The following is a 13,466-nucleotide window of genomic DNA, read 5'->3' as shown; positions in this document are numbered from 1 at the left end:
GTTATCTTAAATGAAATAAAGAATTTTTTTAACAATTCTTGAATGAAATAATGAACTATTGGTGTAAATATAAGGAATGAATTGTGGGGTTGATGTCATTATCGGGGATATGAACGCAATTGGGTTGGTCAAAGTACGCGTGGAGTCCTTCGGACTTCACACACATTGACCAACCCAATTGCGTTCATACCCCAATAATGACATCAACCCCGCAATTCATTCCTTAAGTAATGCTTTATACAAATTATGGCCCTTGAAGGAGCTAGAAAGTTTTAGAGAAAATTGGGGTTTTAACTTAGATCTCAAAAAACATTGGTCTAATGGAATTCTCATCCATCAGAGGTTTGATGCCCATACAAATTATGGCCATTGATTGAATGTTAGGTTAAAGTTTTAGGGCAACTTGGGGTTATAACTCTCATCTCAAATAATGTTCATTCAACGGAATTAATACTTTCCACAGTATTTTTCATGACCATCACACAATTATGGATAGAAAATGAAGGAGAATTCAAAATACAATGGTGGAAATGATATGTGCTAAATTTTGTGATAATCAGGCCATGAAAAATGATAATTTATTTGCTGCTGCTGATGATGATGACGTGGTGATAATGATGATGATGATGATGATGATGATGATGATGATGATGATGATGATGACGATGATAACGTCAATGAATGATGATGATGATGCTGATGATGATGATGACGACGACGAAAATGTTGATGGCGATCGTATTTCGCAAAAGTAAATCCAATATGGCTGCGCCCATGTGAGGAAAAATAAAATAAATGAAGAACCGAAGAGTCTTCTTTTATGTTATCAATCACTGTTATTTTGAGTTTGTTATTAATCTGGAATGATCCAATGAAAAAGCTTTTGCGCTGTTAATGTATGACAATCATTTACAATGGAGCAAGTTATAAACAACGAACCCGTTTTGATTGATGCTGTTGCAAGTCCGACAACTTCTGACATTCAACCAGAAAATAATGACCCAAATAGCTTGCCACCAAACACAGATACTGGTATCATTTTGCAAAACTTTGTGCAGGAAAATGGCCAGCAGATTGATGTCCAGAGTTCCAATTCTGGTTGTTTATCATTGTCTTATCTTTGTGACAATGTAAACATTGTCGAAGAACCAAAACAGAATGACTCATCAGGCTCTCTAGAAGTGATTTCTGAGTCTCCTGACAATATAAATAGTGTTAAAGAACAGCAACAGAAGGACACAGCAGGCTCACTCGAAGTTATTTCTGTATCTCCAAATATCATTAGTGACACTCCGCCAAATGATGATGCTCTTAAACTGAATACATCTCCAAATATCATTAGTGACACTCCACCAAATGATGATGCTTTTAAACTCAATACAGCTCCAAATATCATTAGTGACACTCCACTAAATGATGATGCTCTTAAACTCAATACATCTCCAAATATCATTAGTGACACTCCACCAAATGATGATGCTCTTAAACTCAATATCGGACAAAACTTGAATAATAAAAACACTGAATTGAGTGACCATGACATTTTCTCATCAGCTAATGATGGACAATGCAAAATTAATGATTCCCCCAGTGTGATTGGAAGCAGTAAAACAGATGTGGTTGTTAATTCATTTCTACCATGTAACACAACACCTACATTCAGTGCAGATTTAATAGCCAGTAAGATCTCAGTAGACCAAAAGTGTGAATCCAGAGGTGGTAGTTGCCAGGATAAAAGTTCAGAGATGGGACCAACTGAGGGAAGACCTTTCAAACGTCAGAAAACAGAAGATATTTCTGAGTGTTCTTCTGTGATGGAAACAGAATCCAAAGAACTTGCCCTAGAAGAAGAAAGGATAGAAAGTGTAAACACTTCAAACACGCAAGAAGAAAAGTATGCATCTAGTTCAAATCATGTTTTGTTTTTTTACATGCCTTAGACTGAGCGAAAAGGTGAGAGTGTTTACAGGAGTGGTATAGGTGTTCGCCTTTTTATGGAAATGATCCCCATCACGGGTACTTTCTCATGGCCTCTGAAAAATAATACAAGTACTGGTTTCTTCCCAGGAAACAGACTTGAGACTCTGAGTTATTTTATAAGCTAGATAATACCAATTCACATTTTTTTTCAATGTCATAATTATTATATACTTTTAATTGCATTCCATTGTTTTTTTTCTATCAATATATTATCTCATATAATAATTATATAAATGATTGAAATGCCATTATGATTAAATGCTCAATCTTGGTATAGTAAGATAAAGTAAATTTTAAAGGAATGCACTTATTTTCAGGGTTGCATCTGTTTACCAATTTAGAAATGAACCCAGGCAAATCACAGGAGCATGGAAATGTTTCAAAAATGACAACATCAACAACTACATGAGAGGCTGCAAGTGGTAGGTGTGGTTAGATAGTTGTCTTCTTCCAACCATATTCTCAAATGAGAGTCATGGAATGAAATACATTTTTCTTTACATTTATGTATTACCTTTTGGAACATGTTCCTGTAAATATAAAAACAATAAATATCTTCATTGAAGCTTAAATTGGAAGCCAGAACTAAAGTACATGTATCTTTTTATGTTGCCTCTGAGTTCTGTGAACATTGCAGAGGTTGTTAAAACAAACTAACATTTTGCGGCATACATATTGATCATACATGGTATCATAAATGTGATCTGGTACATATTAATAAATATGGCATATGTATATCTGTTTATCAAACTAAAGCATATTGCCATTGATTTCAGTTCTTCAATACCCCTTTTCTCATTTATTCCATTGAAATTTCAGGGCCCCAGATGGTACTTGCCTGCTGGTCAATAGCAATGACAACAAACTCAGGATGTTTAACTTACCAGAGGAGCTGTATTATGAAGGAGGGGAGAGAAAGGTCATTCCAGAGCTGGTGGGTACAACTTAGGAATAGTATAAGGTGGTAATTTTTGTTTTTATATAAATGAAGTTTTAAAACATGATATATACATTGTTTGTTTGGTGTCTGGTGACCCACCAGTGTTTTTCTCTACTAACAAAAATATATTCATCAATGGCACTTTATCGCTACATTTGCTAAATGTTAAGAGGTCAATGTTCCTAAAAAAATAAAAGATAATAATTTAGAGTGGGTAGGGAAAATATAAACTGTTTCGGGAGGGGAATTGGGCTGAGAAATCACTGCCCACTAACTAAAGCACATGCAAAACAAATGCTTTTTCATAGTCTCTCTAGTGGTCATAATATTTTCTTTGATACATCTTTACCCACTTGAAACAAACTATTCATGGTAGCCTTAAGTACCGAACACTTGCTTAGAGTCTGTTAGAACTACATGTAATGTTATGGATTAATTGTTGTTATTACCTCATGTCTGTTATGACACTGAGAGTAGACAATGAAATATACCCAATTTAGATTAGGTTGTGAGTGTGAACTTGTTTCATTTCAGGTTCCTGTGTTTGGAATCAAGGAGGCGGACACAGTGTATGATTTCAGTTGGTTTCCACTCATGTCATCAACTGACCCTGCCAAGGCGTGGTTAGTTTATATTTCTATTTTGGGTGAACATGATTGTGTAAAGGTATATTGTAATAGCCTTGGTGTCATTTCTAGCAGAGCTTTATCATCATTGGTGTGCAGGAACCTTAATGTTGGCCTTAAATAATAGAAGAACTTAAGATATCACCTGATACTTATTTTACCAGTGACAATAATACACATAATTTGTAGCATCTCTGTTTTTCTGTGATGGTGTTAGTGGCATAGTGCAAAACACTTACTTTTGGCCATAACTCAAAACTGTTCAAGATTTTCAAATGAAACTTGGTACACATGTTGCCATTGATATTACACACATGCTTTGGTGGCGTTTAACTCTGGCTTTTATCGATATGCATCTTATTAACCTGAAAAAACACACAAACAAATGCTATTGTTATATTTCTAAATGCATCTTGTTGAGCGAAACCATTATGATTTTCATGGAATTGCTTACCGGTATATTAATTGCTTAAGATATTTTATTTTAGTCAAGACCTTGTCCATAAATTGTAGAGGAAAAGCTGCAGTATTTGAATGCCAAAAAGATGCATATTTGGCTATGCACATTAAAACCTATTACAGGAATAAAGTATATATGTACTTATTGATTTTTTTCTTATCAGGTTTGTGACCCAGGTTCTATTTTCATAACTATTTGATAGTAACATACTTTGTTTTATTAAAACATGTTCGTCTGAAGGTTTTGAATTTAAGCTTTTCTTTCAGTTTTGCTGTAACAAGCAAGGACACACCCATACATCTGTATGATGCCTTTACAGGCCAACTTCGCTGTACCTACAGAGCTTATAACCATGTGGTATGTATATGTATTGAGCTTTAACCACATGGTCCATATATCTATAGACACTCTTTTGGGAAAATGTGTGAAATTATGACCTTGAGGTTATAAGGTTTTGCACATGATTTGTGCATTGGGATCGGCAATAATGCTCCAGTCCTCAACTTATTTAGGTTTTGATTCATTGTCAATATAATAAATATAAAAATAGAAGGAATAATGGTCAGGACTTATCCTCAACCATGACTAATTGCCAGTTCTCGATTGATCAGCTGCTCGAACGATTGCAGTTTTACTGTAATCATTCATAAAAAATGCAAAAATAATCATGTAATTTTTTTCCATACTTCTTTCTTTTATTGGATGGACATTGACGCATCATTTTCTCACCAATTTATGACCATTAGTTTACTTATGTTTCCATAACAACCAAGGATTTTGATTTGATTTATTTTGATTGCATTCATATAGTCTGTGTTTAAAACGGCCAAATGGATTATAAATGCAAAAAATTATCATTATTGTTTTCTTTATTTATGTTCCATAAAGATTCTTTGTCAGGAAAACATCTAAAATGATTTATCTTGTTGTAATATCGGTATATTAATGTTGCACATCATTTCAGTAGTGTACTTTTGTTATGATGTCTTGTTTGTGACGTCAAATTAAGTATTCAGGTCTCACCTGTAGCCACGTACCTTACGTAATATAAGTGAAATTTTAAGTATTACTTCCTGAAAGATTATTTAACTTAAATACCTCATAAAATAATAAAAGCAAATGTATGTCCAAAGGCAAAAGTCAGGCAACACAGCTCATATGTTGTTTTTTTGAGTCTTAAGACTCAAACTGGTGACTGTTCAAGAACATGGGCTCTGATAAGTATTTTTGATTTTGAAACACAGGATAAAGTTGTTGAGTCTCACTCTTGTATGTTTTTCTCTTGTTAGGATGAAGTGGTTGCTGCTCACTGTGTTGAATTCAGTTGCGATGGGAACAAGATATATGCAGGCTTTAACAAGATTATCCGGGTGTTCGATGTTACCAGGCCAGGCAGGGAATTTAAAAGTAGACCAACATTTGGTAAGATTCATTGTATGTATGGTTCTATTGTTTGTACAATGATAGTTAGTTTAAACATTATTTATTTAACAACGGTTCTGAAGAAACTTGTACTTTTAGTCATTCTCATTGGCATGATGTTGTGTGATAGAGAGGTCTTGTGTTGTGGGGGGAACCGTAGTACCCAGGGGAAACCCCTTGTCCGGCTCGGCAATCACTAACCAAACTCACATACAATATGTGCCCAGAATCGTACCCAAATCATTTTGGCAAGAAACGAGTGCCCTAACCACTTCTATACTACATACTATTGTTGTCTATATGGTTGGAACTTTTAAATAAGATTAAGATTAAAAACAATTATTATATAAGAACCAATCAAAGTTTCCAAGTGCATTTTCAAGATTTCAAACAAAGTGTTAATAAATATATATATTAGTTTCAATCTATGTTTGACCAGCAATTTCCTTCGGACTCCACGCGTACTTTGACCTACCCAATTGCGTTCATATCCCCGATAATGACATCAACCCCACAGTTCATTCCTTATATTTACACCAATAGTTCATTATTTCATTCAAGAATTGTTAAAAAAAATCTTCATTTCATTTAAGAAAACCTTTAAGTAATCCGTTCTTACCCATTCAGTGAATAGAACGACCCGACTATAACCGGAAACATTTTTTTCAAATGACGTCACAATAACGCGGGAAAAGATTAACAACTTGAAATCACTTTAAAACGTAAAATTGAAACACTTATGGTACCATTATATTTAAAATATAATAAACTAACACTTTTAAAAATGTTGATCTATATTTTACGGGACCTGCAGACACAATACAACCAATAACAAGATCAATAGCTTTCATGTATATTGTTATGCAATGAATTACGATCCGAACATATCCGAAGATGTTGCGTTCATCAATTGATGAATGCAATTGCCGAAAGGCAGTTCATTTAAGGAATGGAAGTTGAGGTGTAACTATTTACTGGTATGATCTTGAAAATCTAAACTGCAATAAAAAGCTACTACCGGTATACTGTAATACTAATAGATACATACAGATCTCACTAAAAACATAAATGTAGGATCATTTTTGAGAGGATTAAAATTCTAAATTGCTGTTCGAAAGTTATATATTGCACATGTTTAAGAAATGTACTGGTAAATTGCTAAATCAAAGATTATATTATTTGTTCTTGTCTTATTACAGCCAAAGAGGGACAGCGTGGCATTATATCCTGCATTGCACCAAGTCCTACAGATATAGGTCTTTATGCAGCTGGCTCCTACGCTAAGTCTGGTATGAAATAATGTTTTAATTATTATATACAAAGTAGATAAGCAGTTTATTTTGCATAAGCTCCTGTCAGCATATTAATTTATGTGCAAGATTTCGGTATATTGTATTTTACAGAATGAAATGATGTTATAAAAGCCAAATTTATGTCAAATCAGATAATGTACTATTTTGCAATGGCCCTGTACAATTATGAGCCTATGGGAGTCATTGTGTGTATTGAATCAGATTGTGTAATATTTTTTGCAGTGGCCCTGTACAATGAGCCTATGGGAGAGATGGTGTGTATTGAATCAGATTGTGTAATATTTTTGCAGTGGCTCTGTACAATGAGCCTATGGGGGAGATGGTGTGTATTGAATCAGATTGTGTAATATTTTTGCAGTGGCTCTGTACAATGAGCCTATGGGGGAGATGGTTTGTATTGAATCAGATTGTGTAATATTTTTTGCAGTGGCCCTGTACAATGAGCCTATGGGAGAGATGGTGTGTATTGAATCAGATTGTGTAATATTTTTGCTGTGGCTCTGTACAATGAGCCTATGGGGGAGATGGTGTGTATTGAATTAGATTGTGTAATATTTTTGCAGTGGCTCTGTACAATGAGCCTATGGGAGAGATGGTGTGTATTGAATCAGATTGTGTAATATTTTTTGCAGTGGCCCTGTACAATGAGCCTATGGGAGAGATGGTGTGTATGTTTGAAGGGCAGCAAGGAGGGGTGACTCAGGTCAAGTTCTCCCCTGATGGAACGAAGCTGTACAGTGGTGGTAGAAAGGTAGGTTGGTTGCTCTATTGCATCTGTTCATTCAGATTTCATTCTGCTGATCCGCCTGCATTTTAATATCCATACCCATGATTATTTATTAGAACCCTATTTATGTATTTGGCGTTTTAACCACTTTTGGCATATATGCAAAATCCCCTGTATGCTTTCAAAAACAATTTTGTTAGTGAATCCAGTTGTAGTGTGTTATATATTTCAGAGCATAATTAAATGACAATTGATGAAATATTTTATTGTAAATAATCTCCAAAAATGGCAACAAATGATGAATATCTCACTTTTTGTTTTTCCCCAAAAAATAAATAAATAGTCAAGTTTGAAGGAGAAAATGGAAAGGTTCAAAATGGGGGAATAATTGTAACACTGTACTGGTAATGTGAAATAAGTAGCTTTGTTGAAGTGTTCTTTTATATGAATATAAGGCACCATAGTACCTTTGGTTTTGCATTTTTGTTCGTGAAATCCCCAACTTTGTTATGCAAAGTATTGTGGAAGTAAACATCGCTTGTCGTATTCTTATTCACATTATACAGTGTTTTATCCTGTGAGATGATTTGTGCACCTGTTTTTAACCACACACTGTTTTTGAGAATGTGACCTCTACGCTTGCAGGACAATGAGATTCTTTGTTGGGACATGAGAAATCCAGGCCAGATCCTTTTTACACTGAATAGGCAGGTGTCGACGAATCAGCGCATCTACTTTGATATTACTGGGTAAGGTGGCATATATATTGTGCAGCTTTGACTTTCAGTATCGCAAATGCACAATTAAGACTTAAATTAGTTTAAACATTATATATTTTTACAACGATTATGAAGAAAGTTATGAACCTATACTAAGTCACAATTGTGTGCAAAAATGTGGTCTTGTGTTGTTGGGGAAAACGTAGTTCCTGGGGCAAACTCACTAGTTGGGCTTGGTAACCACTAATGAAACTTGCATGCACCCAAGGCGAGAATTGAACCTGAGTTGCCTTAGTGAGAACCATATAGACGTCTTAATGTTAACCGTAATGATTATTAATTCTATCATGCGCAGTATACTTTTCAAACATAAAGGATTATTTCAAATTATCACATGCAATTCCATACATACCTACATTCCTCTACACTTCAGCGACAGCCGGTATGTGGTATCGGGCAGCCATGATGGGAATGTATTAGTGTGGGACACACTCTCCCCTCCTCAACATGACCCGGTTTTGTCAGACCCAGTTATTCACCCAACCATGAGATTCCAAGCCCATTGTGATACTGTCAATGGAATTAGGTAATTTGTAACTTCCTTTCTGTATTCCCAAACCCACCTCTCCTTTCCAAACACCGTACCAATCTAAACTTAAAATGGTTCTCCAAAACTCAATAAAATAATGTCATTTTGAAAATGATGTTGTGGAAATTGTGTCCGGGCGTGGTGTGCGTTATCTTTGATTTTGGTGTGATAACACTTGCACACTCGCAAAATGTAAGTAAAAATTGGAAATTGCGAGTTAATTTTAAGATAGTTACAAAATTGTGCAAGTGAAAAATCTCAGATAATAGCAACTTATATTTTTCTTTTTCTCTATTTTCGTAAAAACACAGAAAATTAGGACATTTGTACAATCGTGTTACGCTTAGGGCACATTGTAGTGTGTTTTTCGTGTTAAGATTTTAGTAGGCAGTATTTGGCTAAGATCAATTCAATTTTGAGGCGCAGTCCATCATCATGACAAGCCAAAGAAGTTTGTTTACAAATTAGTATTTTAAATCAAAGGCGCTGAAGGCGATGATAAAACTTATCCAACATAGAACCCTAAATTAAATAATCTCTCCATAAAACTAAGAACAAACTCCACATGAAATTAACTTTCAATTTATACGAAGGCAAGTTATTTTGTGCCGACTGCTTATCAGACTTCCTCAATATGTTTTCCATGTTTACGAATCTAATTTAGAAGGTGAATTGTTATGACACAGAATACATTGTTGTTGATTCTGATCACTTTACATTTTCCTTACAAAAAAATGGGTGGACAAAAATATTGAGAGACAACTTCAGATTTTGGTATTTTAGGTACTCGCAAAAATTTGCAATACAATTTTTTTTCTAAATTCAAGCCCAGAAGTAACCAGTTAAATGTAATCATTTTAAGTGCATGATAGCTTTTAGAAGTTCCATATATATATGCGATTTTATTGTAATACAACTGTGTAATATAGTAGATTTTAGTAATTGTAGTTATTGTAATTTATTGATTATTCATCAAATATTATATGATATTAAAAAGATTAAAGTTCACAATCAGAATTCAATAAAATGCATAATAAAACATAGTAATGATATTCATTTCAGCTTACATCCGACATTATCGCTCATTGCTACAGCATCAGGACAACGACATTTCAAATGTACATTTGACTCAGATGATGATGATAGTGACAGTAGGAGAAGCTCCCAAAATACACTTGATAATAGTTTGCGTCTTTGGTGGGTGTGAACACAAACTGTTGTGTGATCTGTAGAAGTAATCTGCCAATGGTACTGTAGCAAAGCAGGTGATGTTATCTGCCAACGTTACTGCTTTGTGAAAACCGCAAGTGAAAACAAGTGGTGTGAGGTTGAAGAAAAATGCAGGAGTCGTCTCAGAACCATTAAACTTGTGTTCATTGCATCGTTAAATCTGCAGATTTGAAAACACATGGTCTGTAATCTGTGGAAGGGTTAAGCATGAGTTATCTGTAGGAGAAATAAACAGCTGTTATTGCTTTGTAAATTTTGAAGATGTTAACACTGTGTAATCTTAAGAAGAGATATGCAAGAGTTATCTTCAGGTGTAGTAAGCTGCAGGCGATATTGCATTGTAAAATCTGCAGATGTGAACAGATGGTGTAATCCGTGAAAGAGACCAGCTAGTGTTATCTGCAGATGATGTAAACTGTAGGTGTGGCAACCTGGTGTGTGTTGCTTCAATAAGCAGTTGTGATGAGTCGATGTAAACTGTAGTTGTGATTGCTTGGTGTTATGCTCGGCAAAGGAATCTGCAGGTGTTTTCTTTCAGACCTGATGTTATCTGCATACCTGCAGGTGTTATCTATCAGACCTAGTGATATCTGCATATCTGCAGGTGGAATCTTTCTGTGTCACATTAAATCTGACTCAATATGTAGATGTAGTTGTCATTTATAACACCTACTGTCTGGTGTATGTTGTTAGCAGCAACCCTTTTGATTCGTCTGTTTCTATGCTGAAAAAGCGTATTGAATTGGACATTATTGTGTCAAGGTTTTCAATTGAATTTCCTCAGAAAAAGGTTTTTGACAAGCATATTTTTTTGAGGAGATCATCAGTTTGTACTTAAAATGAATCTAATTAGAATTTAAGTAGAAGGTGATACTGGACATGTCATTAAGCAATTATGACTTTGAATTCTGTAGTTTATGCTTGTATTTGTAGATGGTTTTAGTTATTCCTTTTAAGGGACTAGACACCAGATGGTCAAAAATTGACAAATACAGTATTTTCTCAAAACAAGTCTAGAATTGTCAATGTGAGCTATTAGGAGGCCAATAATACATCATTTTACATGATTAAAAGAATAAACACAAAATTAATGTTGCCATCTCATCTGAGTTTCCCCGTTTAAAAATAGCGCATAATGGTTTCGCAGTTTAAATATTATCTGTTTATGGGTACCGATAAATACTAACACTACTTTTAAACTAAATGCTGGGATTTATATGGTAGACAAACCCAGTAAATTTTGAATTGGAAAAATGTGCAAAGAATGCAATAAATGCATGTGTTGTAAGCAATGTAATACATCAGTAGGTAAGATTCAATGGGTTGTATACAGCAATGTCAATTTTATTTAAGTTTTTATAAAAAAAATCATTTTTTTTTGCAATAATATCATCTGGTGTCTAGTATCTTTAAGTCCCTTAATCTTGAACCAAATATGAAGTGTTATAATGTTATTTTGTGGTAAAGAAGATTCTGGTCAGTCTCATTATCTAGTTTATGTGTTTTTTAAAATGTTTATGTAATTGCTATATATGAAAGATTTTAAATGAATTCTTTATACACATAATTTTTGTTAATGCATTAAGATGGTTAATAAAATATGGTGAAAGACTTGTTGATGTTTTTCCAATGAATTTTTATGATTTTAAACATGTAACAATTGTACTTTTGTTTTCTTCTCTGTGTCTTGGGTAAGGTATTAACATGAAGCGTACTGGCAGGCAGGCGATGTCCAGTATGTTGTCCGATCAATAACTTAAAAAGCCTTTGTCCAACCATCACCAAATTTGGTCCGAATGTGTATGGGCATAATATCTTGGACAAGTTCAATAACCTGCCATATGCAAAAGTGACGTGAGAAAGTTATCTCCCTTTCATTATAAAAAATACCTGAAATTGGTCTTGTCAATCAATTTCAACACATCACCAAATTTTGACATTAGTTGTTAACGAATGTCTCTGCCAGGTTTGATAACCTGAGCCTCATTATCTTAGTCACTCAAGAGTTATGACCCTGAAATTTGCACACTGTTTAGACGTGTTGTCTAAATTTGAAACATACAATAATTATTATCAAACTTTGTGCCCTAAAAACAGGACAATGTATTTTGCCACAGTTGCTGCTTGTTTTAATTTTTATTCCCCCTTTATGTTGGTCCATTGTTCAGTAGACCGAACCTTGTCAGATTGATAACTAGATTACACTGGGCCTAAGGTCCTCAAACTTCGTAGGGAGGTTGGCGTGGCCAGCAGATTACCTCTACTTTGTGGTTGCAAAGGAACAGGCAACAGGTTTTGCATCAATTCATGTGCGCAGAAAAAAAAGCTCCAATTGATAGAGTATGTTTGGTCTGAGGGTCCTGAATGGTGGCAGGGAGGTTGGTCAAAACCCCTGCAGATGAACCCTCTTTTTTCAGTTCAAAGGTAAAGGTTGTGGTACACAAATTGCTTTAGGGATTGATAACATTGGTTCTACCTTCCGCAGGGAGTTTGGTTTTGACGAGCAAATGACCACTTATGACTTCTAAGGTCAATACTATAGGTCTAAGTTCATGGTTTACCTTGGACACAAAGCGCAGCTCCGATTGAGATCAAGAGTACCTTTAGAGGTATGCTTTATCCTACTGTCCTCAAACATCGTAGGGAGTTTGGTCATGAACAGTAGATGATCACTATTGATTTTGAGGTCAGTAGGAAAAATGTCACCGTCGCTGTGACCTTGAACACAAAAACTGTTCAATTGATAGTTATTGTGCTTGATCCTATGGTCTTCAAACTTGGCAGGGAGGTTGGTCATGTCAAAGACAGAAGACAAAAGCAGCCTATAATGCTAAAAAAAAACGTTTTCTAAAGTTAAACTCGAGAGCTAGTTGTTTTTTTACCCCAGAGGGCATATATTCAAACTAATGGTCAAGATTTTGATCAACTTGACAATCTTCTTGCCAAATTTCAGATGCATTCAGTTTAAATTGTGGCTGTATTTGTACAAAGAAACACATGTTCACGTTTTTCTTTTTTATTTGACAACGTAATTATTAATAATACATTCAATATCACACCACTATTCAATCAAATACCTTATTGAATAATACAAACATATGAACATGTAATCAAGGAAGCACAAATAATCATTACACTCACAAACTTGTATCTGCATATTTATATTATAAAGGTGTATTTACACATATTTCTTAAAAGAACAAACATTTAAAATACAAACTATTACTTAGTGTTTGCCCTACGTTGTCAGCCAACAGGGGCCCTGATGTATAAAATGTTTAGTTTCTTATTTGTGAAGAATCGTTACTTATTTCTAAAGCTACAACTCTTCATGATTTAGTAATATAATTAAATTGCTATAACTGCCCATGCATTAACTGTTTGGATATGCAAAGGCGCAATATCAGTGTCAACGCCAATTCAAATGACGTCTCAATATCTTGCAGTGATTGACAGGTCA

General features: G+C 34.6%; 1 protein-coding gene across 2 annotated transcripts; it reads left to right on the top strand.

Annotated features, from left to right (window-relative positions):
* The first annotated feature begins 772 nt into the window (after positions 1-772).
* Positions 773-11,606, top strand: LOC128218787 (telomerase Cajal body protein 1-like). Of its 2 annotated transcripts, XM_052926481.1 has the most exons (11): positions 773-1,894; positions 2,298-2,402; positions 2,800-2,914; positions 3,455-3,543; positions 4,273-4,363; positions 5,296-5,428; positions 6,628-6,717; positions 7,374-7,492; positions 8,114-8,217; positions 8,621-8,773; positions 9,839-11,606. In XM_052926481.1, the coding sequence occupies exons 1-11, from the start codon at positions 915-917 to the stop codon at positions 9,981-9,983; spliced, it is 2,124 nt and encodes a 707-aa protein (XP_052782441.1). In that variant the 5' UTR covers positions 773-914; the 3' UTR covers positions 9,984-11,606. The 2 variants fall into 2 exon arrangements, with proteins under 2 accessions (XP_052782441.1, XP_052782442.1); XM_052926482.1 differs by lacking the exons at positions 7,374-7,492; positions 8,114-8,217; positions 8,621-8,773; positions 9,839-11,606 and adding an exon at positions 6,964-7,365.
* Positions 11,607-13,466: the final 1,860 nt, after the last annotated feature.

This window comes from Mya arenaria, chromosome 15 (assembly GCF_026914265.1).
Source record: "Mya arenaria isolate MELC-2E11 chromosome 15, ASM2691426v1".
NCBI lineage: Eukaryota > Metazoa > Mollusca > Bivalvia > Myida > Myidae > Mya > Mya arenaria.
Note: the sequence above shows the minus strand (reverse complement) of the source record. Positions and strands in the feature narration are given on the sequence as shown.